The 24,959-nt window shown below is 37.3% G+C and overlaps 3 protein-coding genes and 1 non-coding gene across 4 annotated transcripts; 3 read left to right on the top strand and 1 right to left on the bottom strand.

Annotated features, from left to right (window-relative positions):
- Positions 1 to 527: 527 nt before the first annotated feature.
- Positions 528 to 5,274, top strand: LOC106659160 (integrator complex subunit 2). Its single transcript, XM_014381557.2, has 6 exons — positions 528 to 981; positions 1,318 to 1,939; positions 2,013 to 3,495; positions 3,566 to 3,770; positions 4,113 to 4,419; positions 4,493 to 5,274. The coding sequence occupies exons 1-6, from the start codon at positions 689 to 691 to the stop codon at positions 4,943 to 4,945; spliced, it is 3,363 nt and encodes a 1,120-aa protein (XP_014237043.1). The 5' UTR covers positions 528 to 688; the 3' UTR covers positions 4,946 to 5,274.
- Positions 5,275 to 5,520: 246 nt separating this feature from the next.
- LOC106659161 (kinetochore protein ndc80) lies at positions 5,521 to 7,885 on the bottom strand. Its single transcript, XM_014381558.2, has 2 exons — positions 7,553 to 7,885; positions 5,521 to 7,481 (listed from the first exon to the last, which is right to left on the bottom strand). The coding sequence occupies exons 1-2, from the start codon at positions 7,725 to 7,727 to the stop codon at positions 5,659 to 5,661; spliced, it is 1,998 nt and encodes a 665-aa protein (XP_014237044.1). The 5' UTR covers positions 7,728 to 7,885; the 3' UTR covers positions 5,521 to 5,658.
- Positions 7,886 to 8,216: 331 nt separating this feature from the next.
- On the top strand, positions 8,217 to 9,494 carry LOC106658794 (60S acidic ribosomal protein P2). Its single transcript, XM_014380914.2, has 4 exons — positions 8,217 to 8,326; positions 8,684 to 8,856; positions 8,940 to 9,035; positions 9,278 to 9,494. Exons 2-4 carry the CDS (start codon positions 8,685 to 8,687, stop codon positions 9,346 to 9,348), a joined length of 339 nt encoding a protein of 112 aa, XP_014236400.1. The 5' UTR covers positions 8,217 to 8,326; position 8,684; the 3' UTR covers positions 9,349 to 9,494.
- LOC111694574 lies at positions 9,132 to 9,207 on the top strand. Its single transcript, XR_002763664.1, has one exon. It is a non-coding gene; the product is annotated as a small nucleolar RNA Me28S-Am982 (small nucleolar RNA).
- Positions 9,495 to 24,959: the final 15,465 nt, after the last annotated feature.

Genomic DNA, 24,959 nt, shown 5'->3' with positions numbered 1-24,959 from the left:
ATAATCGTACAGTTTTTTCGTAAAATACAATTTATAATTTATTATTCAAATTTCATTCCGTTTAATACCCAACACTGTCAACAAATTTATTTCAACGCTTGTTTATGTGCAGCGGATTATCCTGCATTTTATTTTTGAGTTTTTCCCAAACAAGCATGAAAAACAACCAACTGATTCTTTGGGCAAATTAAATTTCAGGACTAAGCACAGCCTCGAAATGAACGTTCGGTAAAGTTATCCATCTTTTTCTTATTTTCATTCAGTTTTCATTCAGTCGAAACTCGTGACGAATCCGCGTTCAGTTCATCCGCCGAGAGGCCAAAACTTGCGCCGTAGGTGCCCCTGCACCGATGGTTGTTTTGCTCGAAATCTGTACGAAAGGCGGCCTACTACGGGCCGTTATACTTTGGATCTTCGACTCGCGCGCATATAGGTATACACACACAATACACATGCGAGCGAATTTGAAAAAGATGGCGACGCGCAGTAAGCCGGCCCCGTGTCAGCGCCTGCTAACGCGGCTACTCCTCGTGCGCTGCTCAAATTGCAAACACAAGCAGTACCGCGTAAGCTGCTCGATGCGACCAAACGTGTTGATGTCTCGTCTTGTTGCGTTGCATCGCCTCGTTGTCGTGTGAGTCGACTCGGTGTTGTTTTGCCGTCTCCGTCGGTCTATCGAGAGCACAAGATGCAACAACAATCCGCTGGACCCCGCGTCACCGCGCGAGTCTTCCAGGCCATCCAGAGCGTCGACACCGGTGAGCTGGCCCAGCTCTCGGAGCGCGAGCTCCGGCCGATATTGCCCTGCTTGGTTAGGATCAGCTTGATCGCGCCCATCGAGACCACGGCTGACTGCATGGAGGCCCGCCAGGAGATACTCACCATACTCTCCGGAATCGAAAGCGTCAACGCCATGGTCGCCCTTCTTTCTATTGATTTTCATCAACTGAACGACGACGTCAAAAAAGAGAAAGAGCTTAGGTACGAGCCAATTCCACTTGTTGCAGTTACTGCTTGATCGCATACTTCAAATTTGCAACATGAATGCTGAATAATGAACGATGTTATGTAGTTTTACAACTACTTTAACTGAGAAAATTATGAATTTTCAGAAAAATTTCAAGTATAGAGAATCCTCTATCATTAATTGTTTTCAATTGAACATTTTTCTTGTTTTCTTACCATTTTTCTGATCTTTTGAACATTTTGAAAAGCTTTTAGAAGCAATCATGTTAGTTGATTTATGTAAAGTCAGCTAAATTACAATTTTAGTTCATCGCTTAGCTCATAAAGAAGCTAATAACACTTTTATTTTAGGGCAAAAAAAGATACTGCTCATTCTGACAGCATCCTTGTTCCACCGACGCCAGCATCAACTGTGCTGATGGAGTTTGAACGTAGTGATGCTAACAGACGTATTCGTCTTGTACTCACTGAAATTATATACATAGGCGCGCAACTGCAAGAGTTGACAGATAATCCAGACTATCAAATCAAACAATCAGATTTATTTGAAAGTGCTGTGTATATAGAAGAAATTTGTCACATTATATGTCTAGCTTTAGCAGAGTTACCAAATCAAATTTCAATTCCAGATACTTGTGAAACTTTACTTCACATTAAGTATGGACCAGAAATGATTTGTTGGATAGTAGCAAACAATCCTGATACATTTATGGAAGTTTGTACATTTTTAATAGCTAAAGGTGAACGTCAAGAAGAATCTGCATTGAGTTCTACAAGAATTCAAGCATTGACCATGTTGTGTCAAATGAATCCAAGCCAAGCATTGGTAGTCAGAGCAAAATGTATAGAACTGTGCAGAATGCCTGCTTTAGCTATAACTTTGAGTTTAGAAAATCAAAATATTCCTAATTCAGCCTTAGAAAGTGATATTGTTGCTTTTGTTTCTGGACTTTTATTGGGTACAGATCAACAGGTACATATAAATTTATTCAAAATAAATACCTTAATATAGTTTTTCTAGACATTACAATAAAGCATTCTTGCAGGTTCGTTCATGGATTGCTATGTTTATAAGAAATGGGCAAAAAAAACAATTTGAAGCACGTTTAGCATTGCAAGCACTCCGTGATGAATTACTTCGTAGACTCCAAGCAATAATGGCACAAAACACAGATGGTAAATTAGCAGAATCCTGTGTAGTAAAAGCCAGTGCTTTACTTCGTCTTTATTGCGCTTTACGAGGAATTGGTACTATCAAGTTCCAAGATGAAGAAGTTGTTATGATTGTTAAACTTTTAATCTCTCATCCACCACCTACTCCAGCTGGTGTACGATTTGTATCTGTAGGATTGTGCATGCTAATAGCATGCCCATCTCTTATTGGTCATCATAATTTAGAAAAGCCTTGTGTTGAATGGGTTCAATGGTTGGTTCGAGAAGAAGCTTATTTTGAAAATGCAAGTGGTGTTTCAGCTAGTTTTGGAGAAATGTTGCTGTTGATGGCTATTCATTTTCATAGTAATCAAATACCGGCAATTACAGATTTGGTCTGTGCTACTCTTGGAATGAAAATACCTATTCGGACCAATAATCTCTCATTGATAAAACAAATTTTTACTAATGAGATATTCACAGAACAAGTTGTTACATCACATGCTGTTAAGGTTCCAGTGACAGCCAATTTAAATGCTAACATCACTGGTTTCTTACCAGTTCATTGTATTCATCAACTATTGAAATCTAGAGCATTCACTAAACATAAAGTACCAATAAAAAATTGGATTTATAAACAACTGTGTGATAGTGCACCTCCGTTACATCCAGTGCTACCTGCGCTTGTGGAAGTTTATGTGAACTCGATTCTTGTGACCACAAATAAAGGTCATGAACAAACAAATAAACCTATAACTGAAGAGGAAATTAAACGAGTTTTTCAGAATAGCGACTTTGGTCTTGATTTCGACATGAAGAAGACAAAACGTTTATCTGAACTAAATAACGAAAATAGCGATTCAATTATACTTGATAGTAAAACTAAACCTTCACTAACATCACAACTATTGCTGTTATACTACCTGTTACTTTACGAGGATGTTCGGTTGGCAAATATGAACATTTTTATTAATCAACATCGGAAAGTGAAAGCTTATTCAACGGAATTTCTCTCTGAGCTGCCAATTAAATATCTTTTGCAGCAAGTGCAAAGAGAACAAATAAATTATGCCGGTCTTTTTTCTCCCTTACTTAGGCTACTAGCAACACATTTTCCTCATCTCTCTCTTGTCGATGATTGGCTTGATGATGAAGCTATACACGTTGATCTCAGCCTAAAAAATAATGATAGAATCATTATTAACGATGCAACTATTACAGAAGCTTTTGATTACATACATACATGCTCATCAAAAACAGGAATGATGCTTAGAAAACTCATTTCTATGAAACCGGTAGATATATGGCCTCATGCCAAAACTATTGTACAATTTTTTAAACGAGTTTTGGATAAAAAAGTGCCCCGGTACATACAAGGTTTGCAAAAATTTTATTTAAATAATATCTCCATTGCTCATTTTAATAATTATATTTTTTGTTTTTTCAGAGCTTTATCAACAAGTGTGGTTGAGATTGAACACAGTATTACCACGAGCATTGTGGGTGCTATCTATAAACTCATTGTTTATAGAAGACTCAGCAGTGACAACTGTGTTTTTAACCCAAGAAACTATTGTCCTAGATCCACTGCAAGTTTTACGATGTGATATGAGAGTATTTCGTTGCGCTCCTGTACTAACTGTGATACTTAGGTTGGTTCAACAAATATATTTATTTTAAGGGGTCTGTCCTATTTTTGCTCAACTTAGAATTTATTTTTTACATAAAATAAAAATTGAATACCACTATTTAAATAATATATTTTGTTAAACATGTTCAGTTCATTTAACCAATTTTTTCGTTTGTGGGCAAAAATAGGAGAAAATCTCTTTTTCTGGTGGGGCCACCTCAACCTAAAGTAACATTTTACTAGAAAGTCTCTGAGATCGTCTGAGGCTTTCCAGTTTTTCACTCCCTAGGTGCAAAATATACTATAGTGTATTTTTTATTTCTATTAAATATCCATCTTTTTATCTTGTGGTCATTGTTTTTAGAATACTGCAAGCAACTTTGCAAGCATCACGTTCTCAGCTTACACGACATATGCAAGACAGGCCATTTATTGAAAGAAATGGACCTATGAAAGAAGATGTAGAAAGAGAAGAGTTGAAAACTGCCTTGATAGCGGGACAAGAAAGTGCTGCAGCTCAGATTTTACTTGAATCTTGTTTAGAAACAGATGAGGATAGAGAGGTTCCGGGACAAATGTGGGCTCTCAGAGAAATAAGAAGCGTTGTTTGTTCTTATTTACATCAAGTATTCATTGCTGATCCTTCCCTAGCAAAACTTGTTCATTTCCAGGTAATAAAATATTCTCTTTTAATTTTTTCAAATTTTAATCCTTTTTTTACAATTTATATGAATTATTTTTCAGGGCTACCCACGCGAACTTATACCGGTAACTGTTGCTGGCATTCCATCAATGCATATTTGCTTGGATTGGATTCCAGAGTTAATGGCACAACCTGAATTAGATAAACAAGTGTTTGCTGTTGATTTAGTTTCTCACCTTGCTGTGCAGTATGCTCTACCTAAAGCCTTAGCAGTTTGCAGATTAGCTATAAATACTTTGGGTACATTATTAGGGGCTCTGCCATCCCAAGATAGAATTTCCCTTTTCATGCCCATATTACCAGCTCTAACACGAATAGGTTTTGCATTTCCACCGCTAGTTGATGGAGCTATCGATTTATTAGTGCAGCTTGGAAGAGTCAGTACAGCGCAAGCAGCTTTCGGAGATCGTGAGGCAAAAAAATTGTGCCAAGAAGTGAATGCTACATTCTCACAACTTCTTCAAAAAGCAGTGCTTCAATCCAATGTTTATTAATAGTAGAAAAAAAATTCGTAACACCAAATTTTTTCAATTTGAAAATATACCCCGGAAAATGTTAAGTTTATTTATTGTAAATATTACCGCCAAAATATTACTTTAAAAAGTTACTGGGATCATGGTTTCTAATTTTTGTAGCAAAAATGTAATTATTGACATATTGATGTATGAAATCACGTTTTTAAAATGTAGTTCGACGATTTAATGAGACTGCTGCATTAAAATCTTATTTTTCACACAATGAACAATTAAAATGTAAGATATTGAATATTTCCAGGTGAATAAATGTACAGAATTGGTTTTAAGCTTGAGTTAATGTTTTCAAATAATGTGCTTTTTGCAAAATTTGATCAATTTATTGAAGACACTGTACAATAAAATATTGTTTATACATATAAAAAATGAGAATTTGTTAAAATATGAACAAATAAATGAAAACTGTTAAACTTGTGTAAAATGAATATACTTTATTGGATTTTAGCCAAGAATTTGTATTATATTCTAACTTGTACATTTATTGTAAGAAAAAATAAATAAATATAAATAAAAAAATCTATAAAATTAATCAATAATTCGTGAGAGCTAAGTTATGCTATACAATTGGGGTTACATCGATTATATTTTCATATTCATTAAAGATATTGTACAAATACTGCAATTTGAAAGCAATTTAATACTTTGTTTAGCACTGCATTTTGCAAGTAATTTTTTTATTTTTTGTCACAAAAATCACTGCATTTTTCAAGTGATTTTTTTACTTCTCCTCGATGTTCATTTAAAACAGTATTCACTTGACTAAAGAAAGTTTTAGCAGATTCATTCATGTGCTTGTATTTTCGCAAGACAGCATCTTTTTTATCTGTAAGATCAATTATTTCTTGATTTACTTTTTCAGTTTCAGCTGAAAGTAAATTTATTTGTTCGTTTAATTCCGCTATATTTTTTTGCAACTTTTTCAATCTTTCTTTCTTTTTATTTTCCTGAGCATTAATTTCTTGCTTTTTCATCTGGTCAGTTGCTTTCTTTTTTTCTAATTTTTCAGAAAGTGCATCTCTTTTAGCCTGTAATGCCTCTATTTCTTTGTTATGAGATTCAAGAAGTCTTACTTTTTTATTCAATTCTATAGTTCTCTCTCTCATAAATTCATTCATTAAAGCTTTTTTATTTTCTAATATCTCCATAAAATCGGATCCACAAATTCCATTCTCGGGCATTAAAAATTTATCTACATTAATGTTGGAGTCATTGAATTCCATAAATAAAGCTTGATTGTATGCCAGAATAGCTTTAACAAGATTTGTGTTTGATGAAACAAGTTTTATGTCTATAGAATAAGATTCTTTTTTAATTTCTTCCAAATGAACCTCAAAGTTTTGGATATAAGTCTGCTGTTCAGTGCAAGCTTTGACAATTTCATCCCGCTCACTAACTGACATAGGTTGTTGCTTTATCTGACTTCTAAGTTCATCTCTTGTTTTTTCAAGATTTTCAATATCCTTCACAAACATCATTGAGTCTTTTTCAAATTGATCAATTTCTTTAATATTTTTCTCTATATATCGCTGTTGTTCTACCATATGTTCTTGTTGTTTTTTATAATCTATTTTCATGTTATTTAATATAGACTTCAATTCATTTACTTCCTCATTTATTATGTCAGTTTTGGCCTGCTCTTTTTTTAATTGTTCTTGAACTTCTTGAAGTTCCCTTTGAGCTTCGTCATATTTTTCAAGATTAATTCCTCTTCTATTTGCTTCTTCATCAAAAAATTGGGTCATGATTCTTTCTTCATCTTGAGGGTTCTCTTCATTCCATGCTTTGTAACATTGTATCATTAAGGAAAAAACATGTCTTCGATTTTCTCTTTCTTCTTCTGTCTCACCAACTATGGGTAATCTTTCCAAAATGAATAGTTCACTAGCCAGATCTTTTACTTCACAAAGCTCAACAAGCCAAGAGAGCCATCCAATTGCATGAGGCCAAGAATGCATAGTGTAAGCAGTTTTTAGCCATGATTTAGTCATTGATCCTGGATAATGAAGTTTCTTGGCAATTTTAGGGATTTCTTCAATATAATTATTTATGGTAAGAGCTTGTTTTATATCTAACAACCTAACTAGTAAATTGGTAGCTTCAACAAAAGTTTTTAATGTAAGAGGCTTAATATTATTTGTTATAATAGTACTTTGATCTATGGACTGAAAATATCTTTCTACTTTCAATACCATTTCATTTTGATAATTCTTATCATTGAGTGGACGATGATCTTTTTTGGGTCCTTTTGGAGCAAGCTGACTCGCTCTTTCTGCAGAAGATGCTCTGACATTTCTGCCATCATTTGTTTGAGGTCTTGAGCTGCTCGCTTTGGGCGTAGTATATCCTTTTTGGTCAATCGTCGATGGTCTTCCTCTGCTACCTTGATCCATAAGAGAAGGTCTTGAATTCTTGTCCATTAGATGTGTGTAGCGATTATTTGGCATTGGAGATATAGCAGATGAACCTGCTGAATATGTTCCCATAGATAATTTAGCACCTAAATGAATAAATGTAATTTAGTAAAGATGTTTCAATTACAAGTCAATATCGCATTATATTTTCATTCACCTGTTGTTGGCCTGAGATTCGATTTTCGCATTCCGCTCAACCTGTCGGTTGAGAAGCTGCGAATTCTCGGTTTCGGGATCATTGTGTCTGAATTACCAGGAGGATTTGGTTTGGTAGAGGATATTCTACCAGGATTTGACGAGGACCGACGCCTCGATGCCGAACTTTTACGCATTTTTACGATTGCACTATAAACTAATGGTTTAAAATTATTTTTTTTACGATACGCCCTTGATAATTCCGTTAATGTCAATTCACTACTTTCTTGATAACACCGTTACTGGTCAATATTCAAGCAGCTTTGTATGCAATCAACAGTTTTCATAATAAACAGTTGCGCGGGAAGTTACGCCTTCAGCGCCGAAAGAGCGTCGAAAAGACGCCACTTCGTTAATTCACTGTTGCCAATTTTGCGCGTGCTTCGAAATCAAGTTACTTTTATTTGTAAATTTATTGTAAAAAAATTTTTTTACCATATCCCTGTAACGCTTTGATAACGAATTAAACCGAAAAATGCCTGAAAGTTCAAAAATATAGCAATTATTATAATGCGAGTTCGTCAGAAAATGAATGTCGAAATCTCACTACACTGGTAAGTTCACTAGTTTTCATTCTGCGCATTTTTAGTAAAGCGCTGTTGTCAGCTCTACTGCAACTAGTCAGCTCGTCTCGAAGCCGGCAGAGCTACCGTCTATTCCGCTCCAAGCCTCCGCTTGAAAGACACCTTTTTTCTTTTGTGAGCAGTTGAGCACGTTTCGTGTCATAGACCTAAAAGTAAGTTGCAATTTAAGTTATTTAATTAGTTAAAATAAACCTTTTAGTTTTTCAATTAACGAGTACTCGGTGTATATTTCATATTATTAATGGATATTTTATGAATTTGTTGGACGATTTAAATAGATTTAACTTTGGATGTAGAGTTGCAAAATCGACGCTATGACCACGTGTACTCAGTTTGTTGAAAAATTAAAGTGAAATAATTTCTAATGATGATTTCAATTATCACCATCTTTCGACTGAGTCGTTGTGCTGTTAACTTTTTAACTGATGAAATTATTTAATACTTCATGTGCGTGTATTTGATTTTTTGCTTCCACCTAACCTCTAACTCAGAACCTTTGTACTTTGCAGAATGCGTTACGTCGCCGCTTACCTTTTAGCCGTCCTTGGAGGCAAAGCAAGCCCAAGCCAGAATGATTGCGAGAAAATCCTTTCATCGGTTGGTATTGAGGCTGATGCTGAAAGGCTCCAACACGTTCTGAAGAGCCTTAAGGACAAGGACATCGAAGAAGTCATCGCCGATGGTAAAATTCGTTTTAGATACGAGTTCCATTTGTTTCTTAGTTTAAGATGAAGTAATAAATTTAATTCTCAATCCTTGTTGCAGGCCGTAAAATGTTGAGCTCCATGCCAGTTGGTGGTGCTGCTGCCCCAGCTGCCGCCGCTGCTGGTGCCGCTGCTCCAGCTGCTGAAGAGAAGAAGGGTGAGTGCTATTTTTTGACAACTCCTTTTACTGCATTTTGTATCTCACATTTGAATTATAATTCAATTTGTGAAGCAATATATAATGAACAAATATTTTTCATGATGATTTCAATTATCACCATCTTTCGACTGAGTCGTTGTGCTGTTAACTTTTAAATCTGATATTTATTACATTTTAAATTTGTTTTATGACCATCTTATGAAAATCATTTATTAATCTTGTTAAATTTATTATTGCAGAGGACAAGAAGGCCGCTAAGGAAGAATCTGAATCTGAGGATGAAGATATGGGATTCGGTCTCTTTGACTAAGTTCTTCGTAGCAGCAACTAATAACTTGGTTAGTTTTTGTTCTCCAGTGGAAGTTCAACATCAAACTTAGGATTAAAATTACTTTTGTACTGATGATAACTGTTGAATCTGTTGCGGGAGAATAATAAACTTCCCATAAAAACTTACATTACAAATTTGTTTTTTTATTATTTATATTTGCCTTCAACTAATCTGGTAATCATGGAATTTATTACAAATTTTACTATTTTTTTATGATTTTGAAGTCAATTATAACACAGTGGGTTTAGTTACTGCACATTGGTAAGCAAATACATTGATTTTGAGTATTTTTATTGATAAAAGACAAAGATACAAAATTCTTAATTTATCAAACAAAAAGTAATCTTAAAATAACTATCATCTACTTAACATAAATTGGAGGAAGTTTTAATAGAAAGATGTTTTCTTGAATGACTTTTTTATAATTAGCTAAGCTCACATTGAAACTAAATAAATTTATTAGTCTTCGCGATAAAAACTCTTGTAAGTGTAGTGCATTTTTAATCAGCAAAAGATTTTTTGTTAGTGCTCAAATGTGTTATGCGAAAGCTTTGAATTTTTTCCTTAATTGAAGTCATTTTTTTTTCGTTTTTATAAACTGTTATTGATATGAATGGTGGGTAACAAATTTATACGTCGTAGTCAATGAAGATCTATACTTCATAAATCCAACGTTGTTGATGTTTGATTTTTTATTTTCGCGATTTTCGTCTCGTTAATGTTTGACGAAAGGATCAGTGCGAAATGGGGCTGCACATGAATATATATACACACAAGTATGAATTTTAAGCTTCTCTCTTTATTTCTGTACTTTCTCACGTATAATGTGCCTGTATGAGAAAAATCTTCCACCACGCGCGCACGAGGTGAAAATTTAGTATGCTCCTCGTAACTTTTTTTCAGGGCTTTCATTTTATTTTTTTTGAGCGATGATACACGTGAGCTCACGGAGTACATAATCGTGCACGTGGAGCACGCGCATACCATCTCCTTCTCCTCTCTTTTCTGTATAGACACATTTTTATTATATACACATAAAACCCTACGTCGTATGCGTCTCTGTGTATTATGAAATTCCCTTTTTTTTTCAAAACAGTTTACAAAGATTATTTCATAAGACCATTCTTTGTCTTTTTATATTATTCAAGCACGTAATATCTTATTACTTTTACGCAAAATTCAACGTATTTTTCTATGAAATTTTACCATACGGTTTTCTTTTGATAATGTTTTCTGTCTAATATTGATTCCAATGTGCTCTAGTTCCAAAGTAAACAGACATACAAGTCGAAAGTTAATTTATTATAAAAATAAATTTCAAGATTATCTGAAGTAGAATAATTGTCAGTGCAAGATATATACGTCGATCGAGATTGGAGCTGTCTTGAAATAGACATATGCATTTTAATCCATTAGAGTTATAGTCGGAACATGATGGGTAGTGGCGAATTTTCTTAAATGATTGAACTATTCAATATCGAAAGTGCACAGAGGGTTAGAGCTATACATAGCGCATAATTCGACGCCTCTTACGAAAAGTAGGGAGATCGAAATGTCTTTCAAAAAGTGAGAAGATTTTAGTTTTAACTTGTTTTTAAAATTTTTTTTACTAAGAAATGTCCAAATTTTTAGGAAAAAATAAAATTAATACACAAATAAAATGAAATTAAAGTCACTCGACCTGTGACTGAAAGGTTTAAAAAAATTCTTCTTTCAAGCAGCTCAGATGCATGTTTTTAGTCAATTTTAGGTAATCGAACCAATAATTTGTCAAAGTTTATACCTTCCTCTACCTATTAGAATTTTTACAGAATTTTCAATTGAGTTTTTCATTTATGAAAGTTCATGAAAATGAAAAAAAACGTGCTTTACCAGTGAATGAAACATATGCGATCCAGTGAATGAAAGCCGCGAAACCAGTAAATGAATGTACAAAAATAAGCATACGTTGATTTGATAATCAATATAGACTGCAATATCACCTTTTTTATTGAATAAGAAACTAAAACATAAATTTATCATCCAAACCAACCTTTTTATTGCCATATTGACATAATTAAAATAAGGGCACCTGTGTTAAATGACATAATTAAAGTATTTCAAGGTCATGTTATGACTTTTCATGTTGTAGGACACGTTTTGGTGATTTTTCAGGGATCTTTTTTAAAAATCTGTTTCATTTTTAGTGTTGAATAGAGAAGAACCATTTTACAAACATTTTAAGACCTCATAGATGAGGATTGGTTTAAAACTCCAATCAAAATGTGCTTATATTTGTACTTTCATTTACTGGGCAAGTGCGAACTGCGAACTATTCGCCACACCAGTAAATGAAAGTTGAAAAAGAGTGACATTTTCTAATTAAAACTTGATTTTTCACTGAAAATGCAATTGTTTAACATATAAATGACAGTTTTAAATTTAACTAGTCCGTTATAAAAGGTTTTGAGCTGCTCATTCTTTTACAGTGGATCTTCCAAATTTTAACGATCTTCAGCGATTACAAAATGACCGTATTTTACGGCTCAGCGAACGATGCGTTCGTAAATTAATTCCTATTGTTAAACTATATTGATTCTGGACCTGATAACCATTCGAATAGTTAGCAATAATACCCAAGAATAGCATAAAAATTCGTCGTTCATGAATAATGTCGTTTTCAATTAATAATTTTTATTTAAAAAAGAGCTTTCATTCACTGGTATGCTTTCAATCACTAGGTAGGTGACTCTATATGAAATTCTTCAAGTTAATTTGTTTTAATGACAGAAAATCTGCGATATTGAATACAATCAGACATTAAAAAATACAGAAAATATTTTATATTCAGCACGAGCTCCGGCCGGCAGCTAGTAAGCAAATATTACTTAAATCATCATTAATAAGTTGCTCGATGATCTTGTCACTGCAAAGAATCGGCAGTTGATATTTTGTTAGCTCCAAGAAAGAATCCACGGCACATCGGCGAAAAAACCCTCTCGATACTTTCTCGCATAGACACCAAGCGCTCAATAGCCGGTCCTTCTTGGGGGAGATCCCAAATTTTTGTCGAGTACGCTAACTTTACGTAGTCCTCGTAAGTGAGCAATTTCGCCGCCTCTTCGGGTCGTAACTGCATCATGTCGTACAGCGACATACTTTCGGAATAACCATGATATTTTTAGCTTTTGTTACGAACTCTGTGTCATAATACCAAGATTTTTCAAGATCTATCTACTTCTCGAACAGTTTGCATTCAGCAAAAGATTTCATAATCTTCAGGGCGTCGCTTCGGGACAGTTCCTATCCTCTTTTTTCTAGACGCTCAACGACGGCTAAAATATCAGACGCTAGACTAAATTTTAACTCGAGCACATGCCATTCTTTCCAACCTGCTTCGTATGATGTGGAAAAAAGAAAATTAGACAAATCTGCACCACAATCCAAGAGTACATCAACTGTAGGCCGATTTAAGGCTCCTCTATACAGACGGACAAATACCGACATACCGATATTATTTTGTACCCATTTTTTTTATTCTCTAGACAACCGTTGAGCTTGAAACTTCGTGGGAGTGATTATGAAACTTATAAAAATGTGCCTCTGGAGCCAGTTTTCAATAAAATGTTTAATAAAATCATTTTAACTAATTGTTTGAGAATACGTTACTTTTGAGATTATAAAAGGGGGATAATAGAACATCAAGTTTGTTTGAAAGTAGCGGTCATTTAATTGAAAACTGGCTCCAGAGGCACATTTTTATAAGTTTCATAATCACTCCCACGAAGTTTCAAGTTCAATGGTTGACCAGAGAATAAAAAAAATGGGTAAAAAATAATTACGTACTTGTTATTGACTGAGTGTGTGTAGAGGGCCCTTAAGGGCTTATTTACACCTTAAATTCGAAATTTGTTTATTCAATTTTTGAATAGGATTTTTTCTCATCTTTCCATTGCATTTTTCGAAATTCTAAAATTTTGATTTTGCCCTGAGACACAGCTGTTTTCGTGAGCTTTTTTCGTATACTTTACATGTTAAAATGTTTCTTATTTACCGTTTTCTGGCGAGTAGTGTTTTTGGTCACCTCAGGTAACTTTCAAAGGGTACCGATTGAGTTTTCGCACCAGGGTCGCGTACACTTCTTCAGAACATCAGTGCTCAATTTTTGCCAGACTCACACCCTTACTAGTTGTCGTAAAAACTTTAACTTTTTTTTAACGTCGCGAATTTGAGAAAGTGTCAAAATTTATCAGACCCAGTACGTGGGACACACAGTTTTTCTCTTTTTCTAGCACATTCCTAGCACACTCATTCATGTCAAGGGTAACTTGGGAAAAATCCCACGAGCACCGGGAAATTGCACTTTTATTTTCACTGTAAATATGCTTTTTTGTCACAATTTCATCATATCACTATTTCCTATGTAGCATTTTTGCCTGCTTTCAAAAGTTTGTTATCTCTCTAAGGTACATTGAAAATTCTAAAGCTTTGTTTAATATCAATAGCTTTTCAAAAAATGTCGGCTCTTTGTTTATTTTTGAAGTTGTTTAAGATTGCAAGCTGCTTTGACAACTATTTGCAATGCTAGGTTTGATAATGTAGCTCAATTTTTGAAAAACTGTTGATCTTGAACGAAGCTTTAGAAATTTCAAGGTACTTTAGAGAGTTAACAAACTTTCGAAAGCAGGCAAAAATCCTACATAGGAAATAATGATGTGATGAAATTGCAACAAAAAGCATATTTACAGTGAAAATAAAAGTGCAGCTTCCCGGGAATTTTCCGAATTCCCCTTGGCATGAATGAGTGTGCTAGGAATTTTGACACTTTCTCAAATTCGCGACGTTAAAAAAAAGTTAAAGTTTTTACGGCAACTAGTCAGGGTGTGAGTCTGGCAAATTTTGCCAGACGTTTTGTGTACGCAAGAGTCTTTCCTTTCTTTGTTGTACAATGTTACGTTGTCGTAGATGAGAAATCCTGAGAAGGACGGATGCCAAGCTAGGCTGATGGTCAGAGTGGTCAAGGGATGACCGTTCGCTGACCCACGTTCTGATGACGGGGATCTTAGAAAGAGACTACGTCAAAAGACTTTTGTGTGGCCCTGAAAAGGACCGATTGTCTGTTGTAGTCGCCTAGAAGCGCCTTCTCCGCTCTCTTCTCAACTCTGCTTCTCTTCTAGCCGAGGGTCTCCTGGAGGGTGAGAAATAAGAGTTGCGAGGAGAACGTGGCTCAGCCTTTGGCTTAGGAGCACGTTTAGCCGGGCAGAGCGAGATAGCGGGTCTTGGTAGTTTGTGTAGTTGTGGATGAGAGGCAACGTATTCGTCAAGAGCGCTGGCGGGTCGTAACGTTCTGTCCTGAGTCGTCTTCTTCGCTACCGACACTTCCCACAGTAGCGGTCGGACCGGTGGTACCGTGACCCTAGTCAGTTGGTGTTGTCGTTGACACGTTTGCTCGTCAGACGACTGTGGCTCAGTGACCGTCGGGAGAGGGCGGTTAGCAGATGCTGTGGATTGAAGTGGCGCGGCCGTGAGATCGACCACTGGCTCAGGGTCGGCTTCTCTTCTTGCTACAGTCCTCTTCCACGGATGTGGGCAAGGCACTGGCAAAGGGAGATAAGGCCACGTGCGCAGCAATGAGCACGAGCGGCTGGTATAGGTGGTCCCGGGCAGTGAAATCAAACCACTAAGGGTCTTGACCTTCTCAATGGCTCGTTGACGAGTCTTGACGATATGTGTTCTGTTGCAAATGGTTAGATGTTGTAGCATTCAAGCCATGGTTGCGAGCACATCCAACGAATCGAACGCTCGCATATTGTGATTTTTGTGATGCTGGAAAACTACGCCCTTTATCTGCTCGTTTATACATTATCAAAAACCATTGTCGCAGCCGTAAGCATGTAACAAATCACATCAATAATCATCCTTCGTTACCCTTACCTATCGAAGAAGATTTCATCGTTCCAGCAAATGACGAAAGTGCTCAAAAATTGAGTCGTGCAAGGGCAGAGCTGAAAGTTGTCGCTATGACAGCGAGTTTAAATATACCGTTGAATGATACGGCGTCAGTGGCTCAGTGTTTCAGTGAGATCAAAAAAAATGATACCGAAGATATTTTGCACTCACTCAAATTATCTACGACCAAAGTTAAATGCTTATCCAATAATGTTCTTGGAGACATGACAAAGAAAATCTTAGCGCAAAAACTGAAAAGTCAACCATTCACAATATGCATTGACGAATCAACGAGTATCACTAAAGAAAAAGTACTCTCAATTGAAGTGCGATTTTTTGATTTCGAACAATTTAAAGTTGAGACATACTTCTGGGACTTGTATCCGATCTTTGTAAAGGGTCAAGAAGCATCGGCGTCTGCTGAGAGATTATTTCAGTGCGTGAAAGAATCATTTAGTAATTACGAGGTGCCTTTGGAAAATATATATGCTCTTTCCGTCGATGGCTGCAATACTATGACTGGCCATTCCGGGGGCATGAAAGCGCTAATGGAATCAGTGATTCCCAATTTAATTACCATCAGATGTCCGGCTCACATTACGCATCTTTGCGCAAAACACGCGATTGAGAGACTACCAGACTCAGTTATTGCATTTACGAAGAAGGTAAATAAAATGTTAAAAAGTTCTCATAAGCTGCACGATCTATCTGAGCTCCAAGAAGAGATAGATGTTTTCCAACATAAAATCTTGGCCTACAAAGAAGTTAGATGGCTATCTCTGCAAAGGACAATTGTTAGATTATTGGAACAGTGGGACGCCATTTACAAGTTTTCCAAGAGACAACACGAAAAGAACGATTCTTACGGGACAGACGTTTTTACCGAAATGAATAAGACAAATTTAAAAAACTATTTTCGAGTTATTGAAAAGCTCACAGGAGAACTTAATACTTTGAACCTTTTGCTACAACGAGGTGATGTTGTCATCCATATTATAAGCGAGGCAATCGAGAAATGTTTTCATAGAATAGTGACCATCATTTGTAATAGCACGTTAATATTACATAAGCACTGGTATGAAATTGACATATTTGACGAGAACCTATACTTACCGTTTAAGGATTTTGATATTCATGAAGACGTTCTCATGGCAGTTCACCAAACTGATCAAAGTATGACGACTTTCTTCGTACATGTTTTCAACTGCACAATGTCCGCTGCATACCACTTCAAGCACTATTTCTTGGAAGATTTTAACATCGATCTAATTAAAAGTATAGCATGCCTACAACCGAAGAACGCTACATCAGATGAATACCGTGCAAATCATTCCGACGCGTTTGACAATTTGATGGAGTCATGCAAGTGGCTGTGCGCTGACGATGTCTTTGCAAGCTTAGTGAAATATCAATGGGATGATATCTTACATTATAAATTTCAAATAGAGTCGGATGATGTTATTAATTTTTGGGCATATATGTCTAGCATAAAAAATGAAAACGGTGAGGGTATATTTGAACAAGTGGCCACATTTGCCTTATACGTTCTGGCGATCCCACATAGTAATGTGTTTCCAGAGCGTCGGTTCAGTGACATGAATTATCGAAAAACAAAAACCACCAACCGATTATCCATGGACACTTTAAACGGACGAATAATGACGGCACAAGCAGTAAAACTGTTAAAAATGAGTAGTTTTGAGCCTACGGAAGAGATGAAGAAGAAGGCCGCTCGCAGGCGATTTTATAATAATAAATATAGAGAGTGATAAAGTTAAGAAAATGTATACTGATAATAATAAAATATTTTTTTTAAAATGTTGCATTAAACTATTTTATATAATATACGACTTACTTTACGTGAGGACATACAGCGAAGAAATCATGAGGACCGAGACAGTGAAATGCAAGAACATTAACGCGAGGGCTGATTACGACGAAGGCTGAGAAGTACACGAAACAAGGACAAACCGCAACCAAGACGAGAATGAAGCGAGACGATAACGACTACGACAAGGACAGACCGCAAGCAGGTTAAAAAACGCGAGACGACGACGACGACTACTACGACGAGAACAAACCGCGACCGGGACGAAAAAACACGAGACAAAGACGACTACGACGGGGCCGAGAAATACGCGAAACGCGACGATTACGACGAGGACCAGCCGCGACCGGGGCAAAAAAACGCGAGACGACGACGACGACTACTACGACGTGGCCGAGAAATACGCGAAACGCGACAACTACCACGAGAACCGACCGCGACCGTGGCAAAAAAACGCGAGACGACAACGACGACTACGACGAGAACAAACCGCGACCGGGTCTAAAAAACACGATGACTACCACGAGGACAAACTGTGACCGAGGCAAAAAAATGCGAGACAACGACGACGACTACGACGAGGAAAGACCGCGACCGTGACGAAAAGTATGCGAGACGACAACGACGACTACGCCGAGAACAAACCGTGACCTGGACGAGATATAGGCTAGACGACCATGCCGAGTCCAAGGCTTCAGTCGGACAAAAATTTGCGAGGAGACGGCGAAGAGAACTGGCCTACTCGGCGATCTGTTCGCGACAATAATACTCGAAAACTCTTTTATTGGTGGAAACTAACCATTATTTCACTTAATTATCGAATAATTACATTTTTAGATCATTTTCATTGTTCAAAAATGCTTTTTCTCGTTTCTTTTTCTTGTTGTTAATTAAATTTTGATTTTTCGTCGTAAGCTTCCTTGCTCAGTTGCGAAAAAACATTTTTTTCGTCATATTTAAAACTTTTAATTTTTTTCAATATTTGAATTTCCCGCATTTCGTATGGAGCCGCTTTTGTGAACGCTGGTGTACGTCGCCAGAGTGGGGACGCACGCAGTGGTGTGGCAATGCGTACGAGGGTAACATCTTGTTCTCCAAATTCAGATCACCCCACTTCTCAGCAGCAATTCGGCTACTTCTTTACGGGCGGACCTCACAGCCAAATGAAGCGGTGAATCTCGCGTTCCTGGCACAAGGAGATTGGGATCCTAGCCGAGTTTGAGAAATTTCTCGACTACGTCGTAACAGCCATACTTACAGGCTATGTGAAAATGCGTATAACCGGACTCATCTGTGTAGTTTAAGTCGAACCTGTCGTATATTTTAAAAAAATTATTGACGATGCAGTTCATCCTGGACCTATCCGCATAATAATGCCATGCCGTAGTGCGACGCTACGATGGCTTTCCGTCTTCATTGACTTTGAGCTCGTATCTGTAGCCGGTATTGATAAAAAATTTGACGAGTGATTCTGGATCCATCAGGTCGTTCTTTATAGACTTCGTGAGAAGCCACTCAACAGCTTCGGGACAAAATACATCTCGGAGGTAGGGAACTGGACCCTCGTAATCTCTGACAAAAAAACAAGTTGACGAAGAGATTCGTGACTCTTTTCACCGATGTCTCAATTGGCTTTCTCATTCAATTTGTTCAAACAGTTTTGGTTTTCTTGTGCCATTGTTTTACATACTTACACAAACACAATCACTATGAATACAAGCTATTTTTCACTATTTTAACAAAAATTACTTGCTGCAGTCAAGACGATCTTCCACTGTTTACGCAGTGGCGACGTAACGTGTACTGACTAGTGTCAACCCAGTTGAAAAAAATTGCATGGATATCCGCGTTGATTATCACACCGATTCCACGTGGATCATACATAGATTCCTCGAGCATCAGGCATTGATACCACGTGGATCGGACATGGATACCACGTGGATTAAATAAATTGCCTATGTAGGTAAGCCACGAGGATTTACATAATATCTACACATATTTTCGATCAACCCACGACGATTTTCGCTAAAGTCCTCGTAGAATTTTGAACCTCCGGGTTGATTTTTAAATAATCATCGAGGATTTCCACGAAACCCCTCTTGGATTGCCCAGAAATCTATGCAGATTTTTTTATCAACTCCAGACGATTTCTCGAAAAATCCTCGTGGATTAATCAATTATCAACGTGGAGAAATTAAATTCCACAACGATTCACCGACAATACCTCGCGGATACTTGGAGCGAACTCGCGAAACAAGTTCAAGGTCCTCGAAGAGTTGAAAAACCACCAACTTAGAATTTTTTCCCATCCATGTATGATCCACGTGGTATCGTTGTCCGATCTGCGTGGTATCCATGTCTAATCCTCGTGGAGGCAAGGTATCATTCGTACACGTGAAACTTGTACACGGGCATTTCTGTACACGAGTAAAATGTGTCCAATATTTGTACACATAATCCAGCTTTTTTTTTAAATTCAAAAAATTTTTAAAAATAATCGTAATCGTAATTTTTTGAATAAAAAAAAAGTTCGATTATGTGTACAAATGTTGGACACACTTTACTTGTGTACAGAAATGCCCGTGTACAAGTTTCATGTGTACGAATGATACCTTGCCCTCGTGGATAGATAATCCACGTGGATATCCATGCAATTTTTTTCAACTGGGAACGTACGTTGCATCACATTGAGGGTTTATGTTACGCATTATCTCTAACATCATAATTTTAATTAGCATGTATGAATAAATATAAAAATTAATGTTTTAATTTACATGCATTTAGTACACATATAATATATATGTTTAAATTATATTAAAGTTATATTAAATAAAATATATATAATTTCAGAGCTACATGCAGAGGCTATATCGTCGCCCCAGCGCAGGAAGGTATCTATTTCAATTCTGTAGCAAGAAGGATACTTATTCGCGAGCAGAGGAAAAAGGTATTTAACTCGGGCGCAGCGGCAAAAAAGTAGCTCATTCAAACGAAGTGGCAAGAAAGTTTTTGCTCGCTGAATTTAGGTTGGCAACGCAGCCGTAAATGATAAAATTTGTTTCAACATTCAACATTCAACATTTAATTCAAAGTTATGTAAAGCCGATAACTCCTACTTTCCTCTCAGAACATACAAAGTTCTCCATAACCCATTAACGACCAAACTGCTTGATTTTTTTGTTGGTTTTCGCAGCGATTTTTTTTTGTAGTTTGAGGCCTCCAAAAAGTTTCGTATGGACCTATTTCAATGTAAAATTTAATTTCCTTTCAGAAACTGAGCTCAAAAGTTCGATTCTTTGCTTAATAAAAAAGTTATGGCTACTTATACGAAAAAAAACGTAAAATTTTTTGCAAAAAATCAAGTTGTTGATTTTTTTCCACCATGTTACCGTTAGGGAATCACGATATAAATATGATCAGAGGTGATCACGACCATCAAAGTATCTCAGGGAATTTTTATGGATTTTTCGAACCACTACTTCAAACAAAAAAAAACTTATATTCATGTAAAACATAACTCATTTTTACTTGAAAACTACTGAATTAAGAGAAAAAGTGCAAAAAACCAAAGTTTGAAAAGGAGTTCAAAAATTCCATAAAAATTCTCGGAGATACCTTGATAGACGTGATCACCCCCTGATCATATTTATATCGTGATTCCCTAACGGTAACATGGTGAAAAAAAATCAAAAACTTGATTTTTTGCAAAAAATTTTACGTTTTTTTTCGTATAAATAGCCATAACTTTTTTATTAAGCAAAGAATCGAACTTTTGAGCTCAGTTTCTGAAAGGACATTAAATTTTACATCGAAAAAGGTCCATTTGAAACTTTTTGGAAGCCTCAAACTACAAAAAAAATCGCTGCGAAAACCAACAAAAAAATCAAGCAGTTTGGTCGTTAATGGGATAAGTGGCAAATTGACTCGATATCGCGGTGGGATTGATTTGTTTGCTCGCATTACAAATGGATGAAAATCATTACACTAGCTCAATTGTTTTTTCTCTTTTTTGCTCTAATACGAAAAAATAAGCGCGTCAAAACTTTCTTGCCACTTCGTTTGAATAAGCTACTTTTTTGTTTCTACGCTCGAGTTAGATACCTCTTTGCCTCTGCGCTCGAGTTAGATACCTCTTTGCCTCTACGCGCGAGTAAGTATCCTTCTTGCTACAGAATTGAAATAGATACCTTCCTGCGCTGGGGCGACGATATTCAGAATACTTTGCAGACGAATCAAACAGTTCATAAAAAATACAAAACTTCATTAATTGATAAATATATACGCCAACCAAATGATTATGAACACTTATCGTTATTTGAATTTGCAAAAACTGTAGTAGCTATCGTACGCATATTTCCTAATTTGCAGTTAAACGAAAGTCAAGAACCAGAATCGTATTATCGGCAACGGAAAAACGTTAGCAACATCGCTGCACTCAGCGTGATAAGATAAATTGTTTGTTTACGACTTACTTGAGCTACGTTCATATCGAAGTGAGCGAGAGAGAGACAGAGATAATATACATAGGACGTTGCAAAATATATTGAGCGCCAATTAGCTTCAGCTTTAGTCCATCACAGCGGAAAAAAGACTCTGACCCTGTGGGGTGATGCATTTCTACGATGAATTTGTGAGTTTATTCCTCTGTCGTCTAACGCGCCTTGAATTGTTATTTTTTTCAACAATAATTTTCCAACGTATTACTTGCGTTATTTATTGTAAGGACGGCGGTAGATATAAAACACCTGGCTGATTCCTCTTTTTCTCTCTTCTGGTATGAAAAAACATGTTTACATTAATGTGTCCCTACTTTTTCAAGCTTGCTGTTTTTGTCAAGTTGAGGTTTTCTGAAATTTAAATTATAAAAATTATTTAAATTCAATCTTGGAAGAAAATGCGAAAGAGTTACATACTAAAAATTGTACAAATCATTCAAAAATAAAATTTAAAACATCCGAATAAATAAGAAAATTCAATTTTTTTTAATTAAGTCATTCGAATGATTTAAAAAATATGCAACATTAGTTAAGAACTTCAGATATAAAAGAAATACTGCACGTACTTGATGTCTAACACGAGCTTTTGCCCGCAGCCGCTATTAGCCAATATTATTTAATTATACGTGAAATAATGAAGGTAGAATAGCAGAATTTATTTTTAGTGTACCATGGAAAATAAATCGCATCGCAGTGTCTGAAAGCGAAAAAAGCAATATATTTTTACAACTATCAGAGTGATGTAATTGAAATGTGTTGGTGTATTATAAAGTAATTGTGTCGAATTTTAAAAATGTACAGTAAAGGCGGATCAATGACATTTGTGTTGAAAAAAGAAAAGTTTAAAGCTTAAAACAAATGATCAATTATCTGTTACTCGAGTAAATGAGACTTGAAAAGTGTATACGCCGACAGTTGCTATTATATCGGGTAAAAACTGAAAAGCCAATGCTGAACTCGCCGATACACATAAAGCGAGGTCGTGTAACGGGGAGTAGTAGCAAACGCACATGCATACAGAAATATTTTTTGCAAGATCGCATGTATAGTAGTTACACGGCTGCTCGTTTCTCGTGGCTCGAGCAAACACGAGAGTCACACGTTACTTCGACGCGTGCAATATACATACGATGGAATAGGATCGGGCAGGCAGGTTCGGGATGCGCTACATCGCTGTATACATTGGATAAAATATAAAGCGAGCGAGAGACTGCGTGACCTTATCCGAAGGCTATATTTTCTCTTTATTTATAAACTTACAGCGCGCGTATACTTATAGATGCGAATAGCTCGGAGAGCGTCGCGCCGCGACTGCAGAAAAATATTGCGCGCTTCGGAGCAAACATAAACGCGCGCGCGCCTGGATAAGAGAGCAAAGAGATACACCTCTGGGGAAAAGTTTTGTCGCGCGCGAGACAGAAAACAACGAGCGCAGCCTGTATACATATACGGCAGAGTCCATTGGGGGGTGGTGGTAAGTCGGGAAAATTGCAAAAGAGAGCGAGGCGAAGCAAAGAAAATACACGAACGGCAGGGCGCGCGTAAGCAAAAGCCTATCTACCGGCTGGTGCGCTTTTTTCTCTATACTCGTGCGCCACGAATAGAGAGAGAGACTCGCACGTTGCGCGCGTAATAGCTGCGAGCCGCGTTTGCAAGCTCGACTTTTGCACGACCAACAAACCGAAGAGAATAGTGCACCTGCAGCAGCAGCAGCAGCCTTGCTCTCATTAACGAAATCCAAAGCCCGAGCCGTCTTACGTATACGTGCATCTTTAATGACGAAATAATGTTTACAAGTAAGCCGTCGTAAAACCTGAAACTGTTCAAACTCGCTTCCTTGTAAGTTGTAACTGTGCTTTGCAATACGAGTACAGTACACGTTCTACCTCCAGATGACACTGTCAAACCCACAAGTAAAAACCAAATCAACAAAAGTTAAATTTCAGGTGCCTTTTCTTTTCATTAGCAATTTGTTTTTTGTTAAATTCAACCAGCAACTTAATCGGTTTTAATAATAAATTTTCTATTAATTGTCAACTCATCAACCTTAAATATTTGTAGAAAAATATAGCACATATAGTTTTCGTAATCAATCCTCTGCTTATAGTAAAAATCAGCTTGGAATCAGTGCAACTATCGCGTCGCTGCTATCGTTGCTGCTCTCGTTCCTGGTAAGGGTAAGGTAGCGCGCATGCTAACTGCTGCTGCACGTACAGGACTCGTCTAGCCTCGCATTCGCCAGTGCGCAGTATCCTTTATGTGTGTGTGTGTGTGTGTGTGTGTGTGTGTGTGTGCATCCAATGCCAATGTAGTGTGTGTGCGCGCAAGGGGCTGTGCTGTGGCATGTTAGGTATATATAGGTATAATATATAGGCTAGGGTGTGCTGGCTGCGAGGGCGAAACGTGTCGTGCGCGTCGTTGTCGTCGTCACTCGCCCCTGCGCGCGCCACTCCGCCGGATCTCCCCGTTGCGATCATACAAATGCGCGGCGCGCCGCCGTCTCGACTCTCTGGCAGTCTTGCGCCAGCCACCGCGAGCGATATACCCTCGTCCGCATATCGGTCCGCAGCCGCAGTCCACCAGTTGTCGTATAAAATATAAACGCATCCGTAGTCGACCGCTGTGTACTTTGCTATTGCCTCTCTGCGCGGTCGTTCAACCCATCCCTCGACGATCGCTCGACCTCGACTGTTCCGCGTGTGTGAATCGCGTCTTCGAGCTTCCTTCCTATCTCCCCTTTTCTTTTCTCTTTCTATCTCTCTCTGTTTTACACGACTACCCCAAAATGTACCTCTGAATTCGTTGAATTGTGCGACGATTGAGATTTTACAAAAGTGAACGAATTGGATGAGGATACAGTACGTTATGTTTGCGTAATATCACTGATATTGAAAGTGCGTCCCTCTCGTGAGACTCGTCGAGTCGTGACACGATATCTTCTGTGCGGATTTGTAGGATATCTTGAAATCAGTGCTGCCACGCGAACCGACCAATCTCCAAATCAATGAAGTAGGAAACGCGCGACATGCTCGCTCACGACGTATCGTCAAAAATTACGAGTCGACTCGAAGTTGCGACTCGTCGATCGATGCCATTAGCGACTCCACCACGGGCTGTATCGCGCGATCTTTCCTTTGCTCTTCCGGCCTGATGATGATGATGATGACGACGATGACTGCTACGACGACGATGATTTCTTTTCGCGCTCCGAATATCGGGACGTCGCTCGTGACTCCTACTCGAATGACGAGCCACGGTCTTTCCTAGTGCGAACCGAAACACGGATAATCTCTCTCGCGTGAAATATACCTCGTCTCAGCCGTACACGAGTAATGTCG

This window comes from Trichogramma pretiosum, unplaced genomic scaffold (assembly GCF_000599845.2).
Source record: "Trichogramma pretiosum strain Unisexual culture from Peru unplaced genomic scaffold, Tpre_2.0 scaffold28, whole genome shotgun sequence".
NCBI classification, from domain to species: Eukaryota; Metazoa; Arthropoda; class Insecta; order Hymenoptera; family Trichogrammatidae; genus Trichogramma; species Trichogramma pretiosum.
Note: the sequence above shows the minus strand (reverse complement) of the source record. Positions and strands in the feature narration are given on the sequence as shown.

What these genes read in the sequence shown, in the direction of transcription:
- LOC106658794 (XM_014380914.2), top strand. Translation starts at nt 8,685, where the DNA reads ATGCGTTACGTCGCCGCTTACCTTTTAGCCGTCCTTGGAGGCAAAGCA. An exon ending in CGAAGAAGTCATCGCCGATG is followed by an intron (nt 8,857 to 8,939) that starts GTAAAATTCGTT and finishes TCCTTGTTGCAG; the next exon opens with GCCGTAAAATGTTGAGCTCC. An exon ending in AGCTGCTGAAGAGAAGAAGG is followed by an intron (nt 9,036 to 9,277) that starts GTGAGTGCTATT and finishes TTATTATTGCAG; the next exon opens with AGGACAAGAAGGCCGCTAAG.
- LOC106659160 (XM_014381557.2), top strand. Translation starts at nt 689, where the DNA reads ATGCAACAACAATCCGCTGGACCCCGCGTCACCGCGCGAGTCTTCCAG. An exon ending in GTACTAACTGTGATACTTAG is followed by an intron (nt 3,771 to 4,112) that starts GTTGGTTCAACA and finishes CATTGTTTTTAG; the next exon opens with AATACTGCAAGCAACTTTGC. An exon ending in CAAAACTTGTTCATTTCCAG is followed by an intron (nt 4,420 to 4,492) that starts GTAATAAAATAT and finishes ATTATTTTTCAG; the next exon opens with GGCTACCCACGCGAACTTAT.
- LOC106659161 (XM_014381558.2), bottom strand. Translation starts at nt 7,727, where the DNA reads ATGCGTAAAAGTTCGGCATCGAGGCGTCGGTCCTCGTCAAATCCTGGT. An exon ending in GAATCTCAGGCCAACAACAG is followed by an intron (nt 7,482 to 7,552) that starts GTGAATGAAAAT and finishes TTATTCATTTAG; the next exon opens with GTGCTAAATTATCTATGGGA.